General features: G+C 43.1%; 1 protein-coding gene across 4 annotated transcripts in view; it reads left to right on the top strand.

Moving 5' to 3' along the window:
• Nucleotides 1-20,605, top strand: part of AGO2 (argonaute RISC catalytic component 2) — a 517,474-nt gene that overhangs the window by 65,242 nt on the left and 431,627 nt on the right. For 2 of the 4 annotated variants that reach the window (XM_069220804.1, XM_069220806.1), the window contains exons 3-4: nt 14,130-14,250; nt 18,618-18,799. In XM_069220804.1, coding sequence (XP_069076905.1) covers nt 14,130-14,250; nt 18,618-18,799 — 303 coding nt within the window. Of the gene's footprint in view, nt 1-14,129; nt 14,251-18,614; nt 18,800-20,605 lie in introns of all 4 variants that reach the window. The other 2 variants (XM_069220805.1, XM_069220803.1) reach the window with 1 other exon arrangement.

Genomic DNA, 20,605 nt, shown 5'->3' with positions numbered 1-20,605 from the left:
AGGCTGCTTGACAGGTGCAAGTAGAAGAAATATAGAAGAAATGCCCAGAAACTGCTCTCCTTTCCTTTTTGTATGTGGCCTAAATGGTGTAGTGCAATGATTATTAACCTGTGGTCCAGGGACCCCTGGGTGTCTGCGAATACTACTCAGGATTTGCGACTGCATAGAAAATTTAATATTACTAACAGATTAGTAGAATGTATATAAAAAATTTTTTTAAAAAAAATAGGTGGACAATTGAAACATTTTTAGCGTTCTTTGAATGTGGAGAAATTGGAAACCGGAGGCTACAAATTAAGCTAATATCCCCAGATTGATTTGTGGGAACAGTGCAAGTGCATTATACAGAATATAGTATGGATAGTGAGGGCCTCAAAAGCATTTAGAAAAGCTCCAGACTTCCTATTAAAATGTAGATTTGTTTTACATTTGTGAATTGAATAGAATATTTAATCAGTTACTTGTTCGATGAATGCTTGTTTCTGTATTTTTTTCGTACTGTTTTGTGGTTTAAAACCATCAAAAAACTTAGGCCGGGGTCCTAAGTTTCCAGTAATGAATCAGTGGGGGTCCACAGAAAACAAAGTTTATTGGCTTTGTTCTTGAAGGGATTCTGGTGTTTGAGAAAAAGAAATGTTCCTGAAGACTTCACTCCATTCACAATAAGGATGCATATTTCTGAAAGGCGGAGCAGCCCTGTCTCTTTTTTGACACGGATGGCTGGATTTCTGTGAGCAATATCAAGATGGAATTGAGAGCACAGAATCAATTAAGCTTCAAATAACCGTGATTTGTTCCTCTACATAGGACAATGCATTGTCTGTAGAGCAACTCCTAAATGTTGGGGGAAGGACTATGATCTTTTTTGATAGCTTTTCCTTATGTCTCTGTGCTCTAAAATAAACACTACTATTTTAATTTACGAATTTGCATAGGTCCTTCTTAAACAGGCCTTAACTGCAGCAACTAAGAAGCCTCTTTCAGTCTAATGACTAAACTGCTGCTATTGTGTGAGGTGAAGTTATGGCATTGTGTTTAGGTGCAAGAAACAATATGGGGGTAATTTAAGCTGTGTGAGTATTCATCTCTTATTCTTGGAGCTGGATTGTTCGCTTTAACTGTGGGTTTGTGGGTTAGCTGTGTTGTTAGGGCTTTAACTGTGGCTAATGAAAGACTTTTGCCCTGCTGCTCTATGTAAGGTATTATTTCCATAGTTGATGTGGCTTTGGAAGTAAGCAAATAACCTGCGAGCTAGCTTTACATATAAGATGAAGTAATAGAGCATGCCTCACAGAACAAGCAACTACTAAAACCTTTAGTTATGGAGTTATGATTTCTGTTTTGTGTTGTTGGGGGTTCATGTCAGGATGTGGATAGCCTAACTTGGCTAACTGAGCTGTGTAGAGTATGAGGTAGGTGTGTCTGTACTCAGTAGGGTCCTGGTGGCAAGTGTTGTTAATGCATCAGTCACTGATCATCTGTGCTATTTGAAATAAAACTTTAGAGCTGCTCCTGGGCATGACATTTTTGTCTTAAGTTTGTATTCTATTGACTGACATTAACCTGACAGTGGTGGTGGAATACATGTTATTGTGATAACCATTCAGACACAAAAAGGTACCAAAATGACATCCTTCACACCTACCATGCAAGTGTTCATCATGCTTAATTTGAGAACTGTTTTGCCGTTACTCTGTAGAACAAAATAAATAAGGATTGCAACAACTTTTTTTTATTTTTAATCAAGAGACTGAAGGTCAACCCTTCTCTAGTCTCTGCTGGCATGAGGGATGTTAGATTATGATGCATGCACAATAAATGGTGTGGATATTCAACGACTGACAAACGAGGGAGCATCTTTCAGGATGGATTGCCTTACCAACGCCATGATATCCTGATTATAGCCTGGACTGGGACTAGGCTTCAGTTTTACCTGTGGCCTTTTATCCATCTTGGACCTTATGTAAAGTTACCTATTTATTACATACACCTGTGTGTACAGTGTACCGTAACAATTGTGCCTTGTGAACATTATGTAATTGGAAAAGTTAATTGAGTCCTTCTCATTTTGAAGTTCAGTCATAGCAACGTTCTTAGGACCATTTCGTTGACAAAAATCCAAAGAACTGCTAAGTGGAAATGTAGCTGTATTATTTGAATGTGTGTAATGTCTTTCAGTATAACCTGCTGTAGTAGGACACCTTCTTCTCATCCAGAGCATCTTCTGATGAGTATATATATTCTCTATTGTGGTGCATTTGTTTTCTGAGCTCATACATCTGTAGAGGGCCACTTAATGTAGAAAGTAAAGTTACTTGAGTGTAGCAATGGGGCTTCAGTGTAGACTGCTTCTTGAGATTTGTCTGTTTGGATTGTAAGAATATCCTAGTAACAAGCTTCCGAGTTATCAGATAGTGATTTTTCACAATGGCAAATTCTTACTGTATTGGGTATAGGAAGCTGGCCTGGTGTGTGGCGCACATCTATGGTATTTGCACCTTATACCAGGTGCACGCAACCCCTATTAGTGAGATAGTGTCTAGGAAGCCAGGGCTCTCTAGTGGTAGCTGAGGTAGGCAGCCAAGACTTATCTAGGAGGAGTGCAAAGCACTTGCAAAACCACAGTAGTCACACAGTAACTTATCTCACATGAAAAGAACCACACAGTGTTCCAAAAACAAAGTTACTTCATTACAGTAACACTGAACTAGATTACTGATAGGCAGTCCATCTATTGGAGGTTAGTACACACCATATATTCATGGTAAGCATAGGAATTAGCATAGAAAAAGGGGCCAAACCATATACTAAAATAGTGGAATGCCAAGTTAAGTCCCTCACCCGAGGATGTGGAAAAGTCAGAAGGGAGCTGGGAGAACTCGGGACTCCGAGGTGCAAATCTAGATGACCCAGAGTGACCAGGAGAGCAGAGGTAAGTAACCTTGCTTCCTAAAGACTAACAAGGGGGCTTGGAAAAGGAACTTCGCGAGAACAGGACCAGACCAGTGGAACCCAGTGGTGGATTCTGGAAGAAGAGGACCTGCAAAATAAGGGGATAGAGTCCAGTCCATGCAGGAGTGTCCAGGTGGGGTAGGAGCCACTGCCCATCTTTCTGTGAGGGAAGATCCAGGTCGACGGTGGAGGATGAAGATCATCTGTGGAACCCAGGAGCTGCCGAGGGGTTCCTGAAGCCATGCAGAAAATGTCCAGTGCCGTTAGCCGGGTTGGTGACTCTGCAGTGATCAGAAGGACCAACAACAAACCTTGGCAAGTGCAAGTCTGGAAAGACGAGGATTTGCACAGAAGAAGCGGACCAGCAAGGTCCAGGGCGCGTGACCCCTGGAGGGGAGTCCAGGCTGACCCTCAGCAGTCGGGAGAGCCAGCAGAAGCAGTCCTAACACCCACAAGTAACCCACTAGGAGCAGCAGAGTGGAGACTGAAATTGCAAGGATGAAGGGCTGGAGGCCGGGGCTACTTGGAGTCTGACGATCCTTCAGAGCAGGAGTCCACAAGCCTTGGTTACTGCAAGAGTTGCGGCGTACAGGTATTCCGTCCTGCAAGGAGAGGCACCGGCTCACTGTCTCCCAAGTTGGACAGAGGCCAGAGAGAACCAAGATGACCACTCAGAATTGGTACCCGTGTTGGATGATTCCCACAGTTCCTGTGGAGAGCAGATCCCAGCAGCTGGACGTCGTTGCCTTAGGTGTCTGCCGATTTAGGGGAGTGACACCTTCACTCCAGTGGAGATTCCTTCTTGCTTCTTTGGTGTTGCTGAAATCTTGCCAACCCCAGAGAACACATAGCCGTGGAAATGTTGCAATTGCTGGAAGGAGCCGGAGAAACAGTGTTGCAAGATGAGGTCGTCTTGGGAGTGGCAAGATTGTTTGGTTCCTGTGAAGTTCAGTAGCGGTTCCGCTGCCCAGGAACAAAAGAGGTAGATGCAGAGTAGTGCTGGAGTCTTGCACGTGGAATCTGGGGACTCACCTGCAAGAGAGTCCCTAAATAGCCCCAAACAGAGTACTGCATACTAGGAACTTACAGGGGTACACCAGTATGCCAATTGTGGAATGGAAAGGGTACCAAAGCAACCAAATTTAGAAGAGAGGCCACAATCACTGGGGTCCTGATTAGCAGGATCCTAGAGTAAACAGTCTAAGCACACTGATAACACGCACAAAGTGGGGGTATACGTGCCAAAAAAGTGACTTTCCTTCATTGGGGTGTAGGGAAAATCACACAATTAGTTAACTATTTCAAGAAGAAATGGACTTAAGGAAGCACATAGCAATCTGTTTGTGTGACTTATGTTTGTTTCTTCTTACAGATTCGGATATTTTAACAAAGAGATAACTAGAAACCAGTAAAGCAAGTAGACACCCAGTGCAAATACAGGAGACATTGTAATGTATGAAAGGTACATTTTGGACAAGGCAGTACATATAGCTTAGGAAATAGAAAACCTGTCCATATTTGAGGGAGATAAGTGTGAATGAAAAGAATCCAAAATTTGGCCAATATGCGAAGTAAGTTTGGTAAAATTGGGGCCAAGAAATAACAAGCATTGGCAAAGCCAATGGCTCTCACTTATGTAAGAGCTATTGGTTTTGGTAGTGTCTTTAAGTCAGGTTGTAGAGCAACATGGATAAAAGTTACTTAAAAAGATGTGATCATCATATAAAAAATAGTGCTATAAATGTTATTAAAGCATTATGACGCGGGACGGTGAAAAAAAAAAACTCTGACCTGGCAGTCGCTGGCTACGTCATAGGGCTTTTTTTTTCTTATGGCTGGCTACGTAGACAACAGTGTGGTGAGCAGTGGGGGAGTAGGAAGCTGGAACACAGACAACAGAAAGGTAATGGGTGGTAGGGAAGAGCCAAAATGGGAGTGTGGGCTATGTGAGGGAACAAACAACACTGACAACGGGAGGGTTGGGGTGGAAGGGAAGAAGCAACAGTGGCAACTGGATGGTGGGGTAAACGGAGGGAGAAGCAATTCCACAAGGAGGAGTGAGTTGGGGAAGGGGGGGACAACATTGACAAGCAGAAACTCAGCAAGAAGAAAAAAATAAAAGAAGCTACGCGATGGGAAGAAGAAAAAATGGTACCTCAACCGCAGAGACAGCAGCGGTTGGACGCTGATGAAGATGAACAGTGAAACAATCTGTTCTTGACCCATGCTCTCAGAGAAAGACGAAGTCAAGCTGGCAAACGCTGCCCAGTTAGGAAGCAGAAAATAAGAGTGTCAATAAAGCCAAAGATTTGTGAGCGGTGGGCGGGCTCCAAGCCTTTTGTTGCGTGCAGCATCTCTTGCAAGTGACCGTGATACTCTCACTGACAAAACATAAAAAAGATGGCAGGGTGTAAGAAACAGAAAATGAATTCAGGAAAATCATTTGCAAATTAATGGTTGAAATATCACAGATATGCAAGTTTGAAACGAGGCATCATTTAGCAGTTGTCCTGCATCTGAAGTCAAATGCTACAAATGAGAGTGCATATTTTTCTCATGTATATACAGTTGTTTGTGTTAATTAGAAGAGCATGAGTATGTGTGGAGCAAAGAAGCGGCAGTAATGTTAAGATTAGGTTTTTGTAGTGACAGCAGAAGAGGAAAGTAGAAGAATAAGGTGCAGTGCACTTAGTGCAATAGGAGAATATTATTCCTTAATGGTGTGCAGTTGAAGTGGTAGGTGGAGAATTGAGATTCAGATAGCTTTGTGGAGCTTAACGGGCTACAGTACATTCAGATATATTGCAATGTGAAGCTGTAAAAGTCTGAAATTAAACAAGGTTATTGTGGGTTTAATATGCGAGAGTTAAAAGAAAGGCTATCCACAAAGTATGGGGGTGCATACCTATAAGAACAAAGGACACTGGGCAATTTTTTTTAAATCCAAATCACTGTGAAGAAACTGAAACAACCATGAACTCCATCCACTCCGGATCCACCTCCGACCCCTGTCCACATCGCATCTACAACAAAGCCAGCCCAACCATCGCCCCCATACTCCGCGGCATAATCAACTCCTCCTTCGACTCCGCCATCTACCCACACCCCTGGAAGCACGCGGAAATCACCGCTCTCCTAAAAATAAAAAAACAAAGCTGACCCGGAGATCCTCTCCAACTATCGCCCCATCTCCCTCCTCCCTTTCCCCGCCAAGGTCGCCGAGAAACTAGTCAACACCTGTAGGAAGTTGGCTCTGTATGCACTATTTCAAAGTAAGGAATAGTATGCACAGAGTCCAAGGGTTCCCCTTAGAGGTAAGATAGTGGCAAAAAGAGATAATACTAATGCTCTATTTTGTGGTAGTGTGGTCGAGCAGTAGGCTTATCAAAGGAGTAGTGTTAAGCATTTGTTGTACATACACACAGGCAATAAATGAGGAACACACTCAGAGACAAATCCAAGCCAATAGGTTTTGTTATAGAAAAATATATTTTCTTAGTTTATTTTAAGAACCACAGGTTCAAATTCTACATGTAATATCTCATTTGAAAGGTATTGCAGGTAAGTACTTTAGGAACTTTGAATCATTACATTAGCATGTATACTTTTCACATAAAACACAATAAGCTGTTTTAAAAGTGAACACTTCGTGCAATTTTCACAGTTCCTGGGGAGGTAAGTTTTTGTTAGTTTTTGTCAGGTAAGTAAATCACTTACAAGTCTCAGGTTTGGGTCCAAAGTAGCCCACCGTTGGGGGTTCAGAGCAACCCCAAAGTTACCACACCAGCAGCTCAGGGCCGGTCTGGTGCAGAGGTCAAAGAGGTGCCCAAAACGCATAGGCTTCAATGGAGAGAAGGGGGTGCCCCGGTTCCGGTCTGCCAGCAGGTAAGTACCCGCGTCTTCGGAGGGCAGACCAGGGGGGTTTTGTAGGGCACCGGGGGGGACACAAGTTCACACAAAAAGTACACCCTCAGCGGCACTGGGGCGGCTGGGTGCAGTGTAGAAACAAGCGTCGGGTTTCCAATGGAAATCAATTAGCGATCAAGGGATCTCTTCAGCGTTGCAGGCAGGCAAGGGGGGGGGGCTCCTCGGGGTAGCCACCACCTGGGCAAGGGAGAGGGCTTCCTGGGGGTCACTCCTGCACAGGAGTTCCGTTCCTTTAGGTGCTGGGGGCTGCGGGTGCAGGGTCTTTTCCAGCCGTCGGGAAATGGAGTTCAGGCAGTCGCGGTCAGGGGGAGCCTCGGGATTCCCTCTGCAGGCGTCGCTGTGGGGACTCAGGGGGGACAACTTTGGTTACTCACGGACTCTGAGTCGCCGGAGGGTCCTCCCTGAGGTGTTGGTTCTCCACCAGTCGAGTCGGGATCGCCGGGTGCAGTGTTGCAAGTCTCACGCTTCTTGCGGGGAGTTGCAGGGGTCTTTAAATCTGCTCCTTGAAACAAAGTCGCAGTTCTTTTGGAGCAGTGCCGCTGTCCTCGGGAGTTTCTTGGTTTCTTGGAAGCAGGGCAGTCCTCTGAGGATTCAGAGGTCGCTGGTCCTGGAGAAAGCGTCGCTGGAGCAGGGTTCTTTAGAAGGCAGGAGACAGGCCGGTAGGACTGGGGCCAAAGCAGTTGGTGTCTTCTTTCTTCTTCTGCAGGGGTTTTCAGCTCAGCAGTCTTCTTCTTCGGTAAGTTGCAGGAATCTACATTCTTAGGTTCAGGGGAGCCCTTAAATACTAAATTTAAGGGCGTGTTTAGGTCTGGGGGGTTAGTAGCCAATGGCTACTAGCCCTGAAGGTGGGTACACCCTCTTTGTGCCTCCTCCCAAGGGGAGGGGGTCACATTCCTATCCCTATTGGGGGAATCCTCCTTCTACAAGATGGAGGATTTCTAAAAGTCAGAGTCACCTCAGCTCAGGACACCTTAGGGGCTGTCCTGACTGGCCAGTGACTCCTCCTTGTTATTCTCATTATTTCTCCTGGACTTGCCGCCAAAAGTGGGGGCTGCGTCCAGGGGGCGGGCATCTCCACTAGCTGGAGTGCCCTGGGGCATTGTAAAACGAAGCTTGAGCCTTTGAAGCTCACTGCTAGGTGTTACAGTTCCTGCAGGGGGGAGGTGTGAAGCACCTCCACCCAGAGCAGGCTTTGTTTCTGTCCTCAGAGAGCACAAAGGCTCTCACCGCATGAGGTCAGACACTAGTCTCTCAGCAGCAGGCTGGCACAGACCAGTCAGTCCTGCACTGAACAATTGGGTAAAATACAGGGGGTATCTCTAAGATGCCCTCTGTGTGCATTTTTTAATAAATCCAACACTGGCATCAGTGTGGGTTTATTATTCTGAGAAGTTTGATACTAAACTTCCCAGTATTCAGTGTAGCCATTATGGAGCTGTGGAGTTCGTTTTTGACAGACTCCCAGCCCATATACTCTTATGGCTACCCTGCACTTACAATGTCTAAGGTTTTGCTTAGACACTGTAGGGGCATAGTGCTCATGCACATATGCCCTCACCTGTGGTATAGTGCACCCTGCCTTAAGGCTGTAAGGCCTACTAGAGGGGTGACTTACCTATGCCACAGGCAGTGGGAGGTTGGCATGGCACCCTGAGGGGAGTGCCATGTCGACTTAGTCATTTTCTCCCCATCAGCACACACAAGCTGGCAAGCAGTGTGTCTGTGCTGAGTGAGGGGTCCCCAGGGTGGCATAAGACATGCTGCAGCCCTTAGAGACCTTCTCTGGCATCAGTGCCCTTGGTACCAGGGGTACCAGTTACAAGGGACTTACCTAGGTGCCAGGGTTGCGCCAATCGTGGAAACAATGGTACATTTTAGGTGAAAGAACACTGGTGCTGGGTCCTGGTTAGCAGGGTCCCAGCACACTTCTCAGTCAAGTCAGCATCAGGCAAAAAGTGGGGGGTAACTGCAACAGGGAGCCATTTCTTTACAACACCCGCCTATCCCACTTCCTCGTAGAAAACAACACTCTTGACCCCTCACAATCCGGGTTCCGCAAGAACCACAGCACGGAAACCACCCTCATCGCATGCCCTGACGACATTAGGACCAATGTCGACACAGGCGAGACCATCGCACTCATCCTCTTAGACCTTTCCGCAGCCTTTGACACTGTCTGCCACCACACACTCCGCACACACCTCCACAACATAGGAATTCGCCACAAAGCCTTAGACTGGCTCACCTCCTTCCACACTGACTGGACCAAGAGAGTCAGCCTTCCACCTTCCCACTACACCACTACCAAGATCATCTGTGGAGTCCCCCAAGGGTCCTCCCTCAGCCCCACACTGTTCAACATTTACATGATCCCCCTAGCCAACATGCTCCGATCAAACGGAATCACTATCCTCTCCTACGCAGATGATACCCAACTCATCCTCTCCCTCACCCGCAACCCCACCACCGCCAAAATCAACCTACACGCTGCTCTCCTCAACACCGCCAACTGGATGACAACTAACCACCTCAAGCTTAACTCCAACAAAACCGAGATCATCATCTTCGGCCCCAACAAAACCATATGGGACGACTCCTGGTGGCCCACCGCCCTAGGCCCCGCACCCACCCCCGCAAACCTCGCATGCAACCTCGGCATCATCCTGGACCTCTCCCTCTCCATGACACAGCAAATCAGTGCTCTAACCTCCGCCTGCTTCCACACACTCCGCACTCTAAAAAAAATAAAAAATATGTTAAATGGATACCCCCAGAGACCAGGAAGACAGTCACCCTTGCACTCAACAGCAGCAGACTAGACTACGGTAATGCCCTCTACGCCGGCACCAAACTCAAACGCAAACTCCACAGAATCCAGAACACAGCCACACGCCTCGACCTTGGCCTACCCCGCCACAAACGAATCTCACCACACCTCAAATCCCTTCACTGGCTCCCCATAAACAAGAGAATCACATTCAAGATCCTCATCCACACACACAAATCCCTCCACACCACCGGCCCGACCTACCTCAACGAAAGAGTGAACTTCCACACTCCCACCCGCAACCTCCGATCAGCCGACCTCACCCTAGCCTCAGTCCCCCGCATCCAACGCACCACCACAGGAGGGAGGTCCTTCTCCTACCTCACCCCCAAAACCTGGAACTCCCTCCCCACCAACCTTCGCAAAACCAAAGACCTCTTGCACTTCAGAAAGAACCTCAAGACATGGTTGTTAGAACAGTGACCATCCTTTTTTTCTCGTATATAACACTAGATCACATTATGTCCAAAGTGCACACATTTACCTCATTTGTGACAACAGAAGGAACATATAGGTTTTGAAGGATGCTGTATGGACTGACATTGCAGTTTTTAAAAAGGCAGTTCAAAGGTTGATTGAGGCCTTTCTTAGACAATGTACTTCCTGACTTTATTTTAGAAATCCATATAGAGGATCATAGGCTATTCATTTTTTTAAAATAGAAATTAAGGAGTTCAAGGTCAGTGATCAATTTGGAGATGTGCAGATTTGCTTTCAAGGAGGTTCAGTACTTTGGGAAAACAATTTTAGTAGATGACGTGAAGCCCAAGGTAAGGTTGGTGAAGAGTATTGAGGACGCACCATGCAGAATGAATAAGGAACTGGGTTTATTTTTGGTCGTGCCAAAATACTGCGGCAAACTTGTAGATAACTTTTTAGATCTAACCAAGGAAATGAAGGGCGCTAAAGAAAAATTACAAATATCGGTCAGAGGAATGGTGAAAAAAACTCCATGAGATAAAATGCATATTGTTAATGTAGTGGATATGAAATGACCCTAGGAACAAAACTAGAATTTTATCTAATACGAGCACTTATAGCCTAAGTACTACCTTGATGCAGGAAATCTGTTTTTGCAGCATGAATCTTTTCTGGATTCACATGCTGTGCATTATTCCACCAAGACGTATGTGTGTGTTAGCAATTTCAACATACTACCGGATAAAAACCTTGTTGTGGATATTTTTGCAACTAAATGGGCAGGGAAAGCTACTCAGCGCATTGCCAGGAGGCTGTATTATTTACAGACGTTAACCTTTGAGTTATAATATGTGCCGGGGTGCCTACAGGTGAGAAGATATGTTTAGAAAGGTTAGCTAGCATGGATTTTTATTATGATGTTGCCATCATCAAAGATGAGCGAAGTGTCAAACGAGAGGATGAAGAGTTGAAAGAGGTCATGGATGATCTTAGACAGTGTTTGATCTATGTAGGAATAAGCAAGCAAGGTTAAATAGTTGTAAAATTATATGGTCAGAGTTCTCCATACAAACTAGTATTTTGAAGGGTTTAGAGGTAGAATAAGTTTGTTGTTGCCTGCGGTGCATGATGGATGAAAGAAAGCAGTATTGAGCTTTTGATGGCCGGCTATTGACAGGGGAGTTGAAAGATCCGTGAAGAACGTCTATACTATGTGCCATGAGTGACAAGACACGTCGAGCATATGCCCTACTGCGTATCTGTGGTATGCATGACAGAGCGGGGATTGATGTTTATGGAACTTTTTAGGTGGTGGTATGAGTGGAAAAGATGAACTTCTCTTGATGCATAATTATTTGAATTGATTGGCGGTCAGGTTTTCCGAAAGATAAGCATGGAGGATGTGCATGAGGTTCTGGTAGAGATGCTTTTTGCTAGAATGGTTTGTCGGAAGACCTAGTCAAGGACAGTGATCCATAGTTTACACAAGAAGGGACAAAGGAAGTTTTAAAATTGTGTACTAAATAACATAAAAAATACCAAATTAGATCATCCTCAGGAGAAAATTTGCTGGAAATATTCAATTGTGTGTTGAGTGTAGTTTGCACCTGATGGTTCTCAATGATTTTAAGTTGTAAGTTCAGACAAGAAGACTGTGATGTTGCTAAAGAACCACCTCGTGGTCTACAACAGATCTTTCAAGTTTCTAGTTTGTGTCAAAGTGTACCTATCAACGGTTTACCCATCGTGAATGGGGAAACTTCCAACGAAAGGTTGAAGAGCGCAAATAACGATTAATTTTACCCAGATCTGTGACTGGGTGTCAGTGTTTGAAAAGTTTCAACACTCCGTCCATTTAATTTTGTCATGTGGCTGTGTGCACCCTAAGTGGCTAGGGATATGGCCAGACGTGGGTCCCTTGCTCACTGCGCCACTGGATTCAAGCTAGCCTGGCTGATGAGGGATGATTCCCCAAAACCGGTCCTAGGGTGTTTGTTTTCAGTCCATAGAGGTCCTCACTTGGGAGTTCCCATGGGGTGCAGGGTCAATACTGATTTGCATATGGCTGGGTCCAAACTGGGTGACGTGGCGAGCAAAATTACGAGGATTAAATCAAGATCTGTGACTGGGGGTGAGTGTTGGAAAAGTTTGAAAAGTTAATCCATCATTTTATTTTGTGATGTTAGATGAAAAAAATAACATTGATAGTAGAGTGAAAGCTGAACAAGCCTGTTGATGTAGGAATGAAACAAAACCGTGTTATGTGAAGAAGAAAATTAGAGATGGAGATAGGGTTTAAATTATTTTAGGAGTGAGATCAAAGAAAGGTGAACTTAAGATATCATTTCCAATAAGGGCGTTGTTGGTTTGACAACACTGCAGATGTTGAAGGGGGAAACCAGTGGGGTGTTGAAAGGATAGCTTCAGGCAACTAATTAATGATAAATTGGTGGCTGGGTGAGAGATGTGAAAATGATATGTTAAAGTGATGTGATTATAGAAAAAGGGTAAAGTGACATGCTTTAAAATGTGCTAATAATTCCTTAAATTTATTGTTGGTTTCATTGTATTTTTCCTTGAAGGTTTACATAGTTTTTGTGGGGGTGGAAGAAGTTGAACCCCATTGCTCATGTTAAATAGAAAACCTAGAATGGTTTGCTATATAGAATATTTACCTTTCTAGACAAAATTATTGTGGTAGCTAAAGATGTCTGGTTGTGTGAAGCTAGTGGACACTGTGTTTGGTGCTACTGAATAAAAACGTATTCTGTAGTACTTGTTGCGAAGTGGGTCTTTTTCAGTAAGGTCGGGTAAAAAAGTTGTAGAGGAGTGAAAAACTGAGCGAGGAACAAGACAACCTGCTGCTCTTTAGATTGCAGTTCGCTTTAGTAGTGGAACAACTGATTAACCTGTTCGGAAAAATAAAAAGAGGTGGTAGCCTGCAAGTAGGCAAATTACAACATATTTTATTGTTCTGTCATGATAGTGTACTGGTGTATTTTCTTGACTCTCACATCTCAGTTCCTGTATTGCAAGATATTTGAGAGAGTGCTTTTACTTGCCATTAGGTCTTTAGATGACTTGGCATAAACCAAGGCTGTCAGCCTTGGTTTGCCTGGCGTGGTGTGCCTAAGTGTTGAGGCTGGCTACGCACTCCTGTGCTGGCAATCCTAGATAGATTATCATGTAGAATCCTCGAGCAGCCTTGGACAGAGGTACATGGTGAAATGTTGTGCAAGGAAAGCAATAACAAAACATTCGCAGAAAAACTGCTGATTAGAAAAAATAAAACATCCCTGCTGAAAGCCAGTTATGTTAAAATGAATTGAATTGAAATGAATGGCTCTAAAATGAACCCACAACATAAATACTGTTGTGAAGTCACCCAGGGAAAGCAAGTTGGCAGTTGGTGGTGTCGCCTGCCTGCTCCCATTTTTCCTTGTTGACACAAGGGAGACGAGCATGGAAGGGGGTACAGTTTCTGCCCCAACCACCTTTTTCTGCCTGCACTGAGGAGAAATGAAGCAGGGCTGACAATCTGCTCTGTCACCACCGCTTGTCAACGTCGTTCATCTCTCCACTCTCGATGTGGGAGTGAAGAGAGTTGCTTTGGACTGAGAAGGAGTGGCACTGCACAGAGGGAGGGTGACTGCAGACCAGGTATTTTTTGGCTTATTAGTGGTCCACTGGTTACTTGTCTCCGTTGATGATTGCTATTGTATTTTTCTTTTCTCCATTTCAGTATGTTTGTATACATTGCGTTCCGTCAAATCTTTAAAAAAAAAAAGTTGGAATAGTTGAGTGAGTCTGACATTTAATTACCTAAGAAAAATATTATTTCACTCTGTTTGATTGTGTTACACAGCAAATAGTCAACCTACCTATGTAGTCTGCTATGCTACAAGGAAATGCTTAAATGTTGACACTCTCGGTACTGCAAATAACTTGCATCTATTTTTTGTTTTTCAACATTTTCATATATATATATATTTTTTTAATGTAGAGAAATAGTTGAGCACATGGTCCAGCACTTTAAGACTCAGATCTTTGGGGATCGTAAACCAGTATTTGATGGTCGGAAAAACCTGTATACAGCCATGCCACTTCCAATTGGAAGAGACAAAGTAAGTTTTTAAAGCATTGTTTCTCTAATGGGCGTTATCGTTGTTTGCTATTGTATTCTGCATTAATATTCCATTGTAATATTTTGTACTAGGAGACAATGTATTCTCATATACTTTTCTTGTCAATTATAGGAAAAATAAGTTGCATACCTGATGAAGCTAAAGGTAGAGAGATAGAGCTGCCACGTAAGCAAACTAATGGGTGAACAGCCGCTAGAAAGAATGCGTGTGTTAAGAGAGGCCTTTCCTTGAGGTTCCTTGCGGACAGTTACTGAGCTGCATTGTGTGCAGGTGTTACCTCCTACACCTTGTGTCACAAGGCCTTTCCATTTGGTAGTACAAGTTTCTTCCTTTATACACCTCATTTTCACTTGGTAACGAGGCCGTGAGGTAGAAGATTTGGAAATGCCATTTAAGAAGTACACGGTAACTACCACTCAGTAACTTCAATTACTTTTCTTTAGGAAAAGGGGTGACGTTTGTTTAACACAAAAGTGCTCACCCCTCCTGGCATATGACCAGCCAAACATCGTATCCCGTGTAGCAGGCCGAAGATGCTTTTGTGGTTCCTGGGCATTTGTAGTCCGCAGAGCAGTCCTCCAGTCTTCCTAGTTATCAGATCGCTCCTCTTGACTGGCATTCAGGCATACACACTTGACAGGCATTCAGGCTCGACAGGCATGTAGTACATTTTACTTATTTACCAGGTCGCAAAAGGAAAGATACTGTTTAGGCCAGAGGGTGGTTAGTAGTCCAGCAGAGACACTACCCCATGTCCTGTTGTGCTCTTCTCCTAATCTTGCATAGTTTAGGGTGCACTACTAGTTAATTTTTGGATTCCAAGGCAAACTGCCATATATAGTTAGGTTTAGCACATTAAAACATTTGTGTCATCTGCTAATCTTGGTAGCGTATCCAGGCATTGTGGTTGACTTCTGAACCCCAGGCCCTGTAGTCAAACCAATTAAACTGGTCAAGGTGTTCCAAGGGGGGGTTGAGGAAGGGCTCAGCAAGGCTGTATGTGCAGACTGAGATGTCAGAGGTGGCCCCTACAAGCTCGCCACATAGGAAACAGCATTTTTAGCCAGTTCCACACCCCACTGCACTTCTAATACGCACAGTACATATCGACTTTTGAAATCGACTTAAACAGCATACATCCTGCATCCAAGGCTTTAAATGGGAGGGGGCCCTATCAAGTCTCTGACCTGGCAGAATTAAAAACTGCCTTTGAAACATTTTCTTATTGTACCCTGTATCCATGTCCTTAATGTTACAGGCATATAACACTGTTGGAATGACTGAAAAACTTTATGGTGATCCATGTCAACGATGCAGTCCCGGTTTATATTTCACATTTTTTCTTCTTCTTGCATTCCCTGGAAGTATTTGCTTTTTACAGATGATGGTTCTATAGTTTCCTTAATGTGACAGAAGATTTGTATTGTGTATACTTTGACTTGAGTCATCTCAAGGTTTGTTAGTGAGTTTAGGTTGTTGGTGGGTTTTTATAACCGGGCACGATCGAGAGCCCTTGAGCTGAGGCTGAAGTCAGTGCGAGTTTCTCACAGTTGACTGTGTGTGTGTGTGTGTGTGTGTGTGGAAAGACAGTGATGCAGAGGAAGGAGATGGCATATGAGATATGCTGATGGAGGATTTCAGAAAGATGTGAGGAGAAAAAGTGGATTAGTGTCTAATAGAGAAAATTCATCGGATCGTTGTGCGACAGTGACTCTCCAGAAGCCCCTCTCCCCATATTTCGATTTTGAATTTTGTTTTGTTTTTCATAGCACATTAATTGTTACTCAGGTATCTAATACTATTTACAAGATTTTGCAATGCCAGTAATGTGTCTTGTTTTAGGTCACATGTTCATTGTTAGGTTTGTTGTAGAAACAGAAAACTCACAGAAAGGCACCCAAACACTGGTCATGGAGTGCGCTGTGCGATGCAATGGATTGTAATTAATATATTTTAAGCCAATCTTTTAGTTACATAAACCACAAAGTTTGAGAATAATTCCTAGTTTTACTTCTTTCCACCCCCCAAATGTTGCACTCCACTTGAAGTACTGCCTACATTCACACTTGACTGATGAAAGTAGAGGTCCAGAGTTTGGTAGGGGGATAACTGAACCAAAGTTTGCTGGCATGTGCCTCATAGGCTCCCAGGAGGGCTAATGGTCCCAAAAATGTTTTTCGACCTCAGGGTATAGTTATGCTTTCACTGGGGTATGATTTATGCTTTCACCACAAGTACTGCACATCCTAAATGAAAACAGCTTTATCTGTTCTCACACAGAACGGAAGTAGGATTTATTTTGTGTCTCCACACTTCAAAGCACAGCTCCGATGTCTACAAAAAATAGAAAAAATACATGGATCACGTACTTGGGATTGCGTGATTTTCCAGCTCACTGGATGAAATTGAAGGACTGTTCAGCAAAACATGCAGGGGCAGGGCAGCACAGCTTTACAAAACCAGACAGAGGACATTTACTCAACAAGGGGGCAAAATTGAGCCCAAGTGGAACAAAAAAAATTACAGAAGGCAAAATGCACATCTAGAGACTGAGTGCAAATTGGAGACTTGGAGTGAAGAGTAGATTGACACGGTAGAAGCCAGTCTGGGCAAGAAGTGGTGTGAGTGGTAGATTGTAAAAGTACTTCATACAAAGATCTGCGGTGTGTAAAAACTGAGTCAAATTTGGGCCCGATATAGGCCCAGGCACCCAACAAAATAGGTCTAAGTTTGCTCATAGTAATATTTTCCGAAGTGCTTTTTGTTAATTTAACAGTTAAGGTGTATTTTGCAGCCAGTAAAGCAGTTTAAAGTTTGTGTGGCCAATAATGTTCATCAAACTAGAAAAGTGTTCCTGATGCTCATCCCCAGGTCTAAGAATCTCCTCAATCTGTAATTTCACTACTTACCCTTAAATCGCTTAGACCTTGCTCACGTTCAGATCCATCAATTGCATTCCTGCAGTCTGGAGCTAAAGTTCCTCATGTCTCCATCTTAGAACCTTTGCTAATGTTCGCCTTTCTGTCAAGATTCCAGAACTTTTTATTTTTTATTTTTAGAAAAGCATGTCTTTTGGACAGAACAAGCCCTGTGTAATTTAAAGTCATTTTCTTTATTTAGGCTATTTTTCTCATCAACCAGATTTTCTGCCAGGCTTCCTTAGAGGATAGGAATGACTGAATTGATGATGTGAATGAATAGTGGCTTGCAACCATATCTAAAAGTGTGGGGCTTGAGGTTCCTGATTTTGCAGCATATAGGTACTTCCATAGATTGTGTACAAGGCATGCCTTATGCAGGGCTCGAAAAATCATAAAAATGTTACTAGACCTGCAGGTCGAGTAATTTAAATAATCTACTCGACCTAACTGTAATGTACTTAAACCGTAAATGGGTCTCAAATTGTGTGATCCCAGGCAAATAGTTTACAGAGTTGCCTTTTTCTTAATTCTCACATATGATTGCACCTTCAAATATGTGATCTTAGCATTTCTGCAGTACAAGAAAACCTCTTTTGTTTGATTAAGTAGACTAAAGTTTGCTGTGTGCATCACAAGAATCTAGCTCACATACCCATGAGGTATAGCCCACATAACTTAGGACTTCTTTTAGTTTACTAACAACATTGCCATCAGGGCAGGAGTGTTTCTCAGTTTGTTTAAACACTCAATTTTAATAAATATATTACTAAACCATGATTTGGTAGCATTTTGTCATTAAACACAGTAGCTTTCCAAGAAATGTCCAAAAACCTCTCCACTACTTGCAGCTTTACTGATACAATTATATATGTAGTGTATTAACAAGCCATTTCTTTTTCTTGTTAACAGTTGGTTGCTGGAATGTGTGAGCTAATGTTGCAGTTTAGGATTGCAAGTATTGCTTGCTTGTTAAACATAATGCATGCAGGCATTTTCAGTGAAATTGTAGGTACATGGCCATAACCTATTCTCAGTATGTACAGATTAACATTGACAAAGCCAATAGCTCTTTCATTTTCAGAAACCTATTGGCTTTGCCAATGCTTGGTTTGTCAGCTGCCCCTCCACTGGTTGCTGGGTTGTTGCCACACCTGTAGGCCGCACACCAAGGATGGAAATAAGACATTTGTAAAATGCTTTCTTGGTCTTCTGTTGGCTTAAAATTTTAGGTGATGCTTAACTTTTTTGTTCCCTAAATAGCTCAGCATGGATGAGGGTTTTGTCTTTATTTTGTTAACGGACATCCTTTATCGTCATGCTTGAGGCAGTACGGAAAGTTTAATTCCATAAAATGTTTGACGTGTTATCCTTTGGTGTGTTGCAAAGCAGAAAGAATCATCTTGTCTCGTTTTCATATTGTTGCAGGTGGAGTTGGAGGTCACATTACCAGGAGAAGGGAAAGACAGGATTTTTAAGGTTGCTATAAAGTGGATGGCCTGTGTGAGTCTGCAGGCTTTACACGATGCTCTCTCTGGGAGGTTGCCAAGTGTCCCTTTTGAAACAATCCAGGCATTAGACGTCGTAATGAGACATTTACCCTCTATGAGGTAAGAAACCGACTGGCAAAGCAATTGATGAAAATGGTTTATGTTCTTTTGATGGAAACGGATGCATATTCATTTTCATAATTATTTCATTCACATTAACTTGTTTGTATAGATTTCTTAGCTTTCCAGCTCCTAAAATAGCTTCAAGCTAGTGTAGGATAATGACAGCTATATCAGTGGATCTTCAACAATTGTGATTAGGTCATTGATGGTATGACTCTCTCCAAAGAGAAAAGCTAGACTTACGACATCTGGCGAAGGCACAAAGTAGCAGGATCTTCCTGAGAAAATGTGTCAAGTATTTAAGTAGACCCAAAATAGTGTTAAAGACAAGACCACCTATCTGTAAAATTTCTCAGTCTAATTCAGTAAATAGAAAAATGTAATGGTTTTAAATAAAGCTAAAACAAGATCATGAAACTCACAGCTTACTCAATATCTTCCTTCTGGCCACTCTTGGAGTTTACAAACTGCAGGACATAGCTTCTTTTTATACCACGGCACCGATAGCAGGGGACACCGGTTCACACCATCGTTTTATCTAGGTCAGTAGCACAGGTCAGATTTTCTGCTGGAGGCTAGCTGGTGTGACCATTGAAGTACTTCAAGTTCTTGGGTGTAAGGCTCAGTCCACTCTGTCAGACAGATGCAGACAGCCGGTATTGCAGCTACAGTGTCAGAAGGTGCCTTGTTCCAGCAGTCTAACCCCAGCATTACTTAATAGATTCTGCTCTAAACAAATAGTCACCTGCTCAACATGTTTCTGCATGCAAGTAGGGTGGGGTGTTCGCACCCTGGTTCTGAGAATGGCACCAAATCACTGCAATTATCAATGGTGGTGGACCTAGAGATCAATCTGGGTTGTGTAGACCAGTGTCACTTTTGAATGTTTAATTCAACATAGTGTCAAAGATACTGCTCAGTAGATTGTGCATAGTGATCCAAGGACTTATCCATCCTGAATATTCACAATTTATTGCACCAATAAACCCATCTCAATCTAAGGAGACTGTTCAATTATATTGATTACGCAGAACCAGTAATGCTCCTGTCACCACATTGAGAAGGCATTCAACTCTAGAGAATGGACTTTAATGATGAAGGCATTGACGAAAAGGGGTATTACTGCCTTTGTCACAACTTTTCATAACAGGTCAGACCTGTTGCAAATCAACTAATCAGGTCTGTATCTTGTAAAGTTAGCTTGTCTTTATCCAGCTCGTTATGCCTATATTGTGCGTAAGCATTCCCACAAGACAGCCATCCGACCTTGTCATAAAATAATAAATATGTACAGAATTCAAGTTGACAAAACAAAATATATAGCCCTCTTGTTGTGGTTGACAGGTATTCTAACAGTGCAATTGTTTTACCCCATGTATTATCAAAGGGGGTAAGCAAAACCTTTAAGTAATAAGGTGTTCTGTGACCTTCCATATAACAAATAACTTGACTGTGGCCTTTAACACAGCGTAATCCCAATCCACTATTAAAAAGTTTATTGGCTATCACAATGCTGCCCACACTAGATAAGTCAGGCCTTGTACTTTTGTTATACTTTTCACAATACACACAGCATACCTGTAGCATCTGACATACTTAGCACATTTCCCAACAAACCAATCAAGCCTTTAGCCTTTATTTTAGGCATTTCACCTTAAGATGCATACACATACTATATTGTGCATAAGCAAGCAGCCACCTGGCAGAGTCCTCAGATTATAATTGTGTACAAAAATTACTTTTGTCAAGAATATGCATCCCCTCTCAATAGAGCCTAACCGGGCTGGTTACATTGACATTTTT

Source organism: Pleurodeles waltl, chromosome 2_2 (genome assembly GCF_031143425.1).
Source record: "Pleurodeles waltl isolate 20211129_DDA chromosome 2_2, aPleWal1.hap1.20221129, whole genome shotgun sequence".
In the NCBI taxonomy this organism is placed as follows: Eukaryota; Metazoa; Chordata; class Amphibia; order Caudata; family Salamandridae; genus Pleurodeles; species Pleurodeles waltl.
This window is presented reverse-complemented; position numbering and strand designations above follow the sequence as displayed.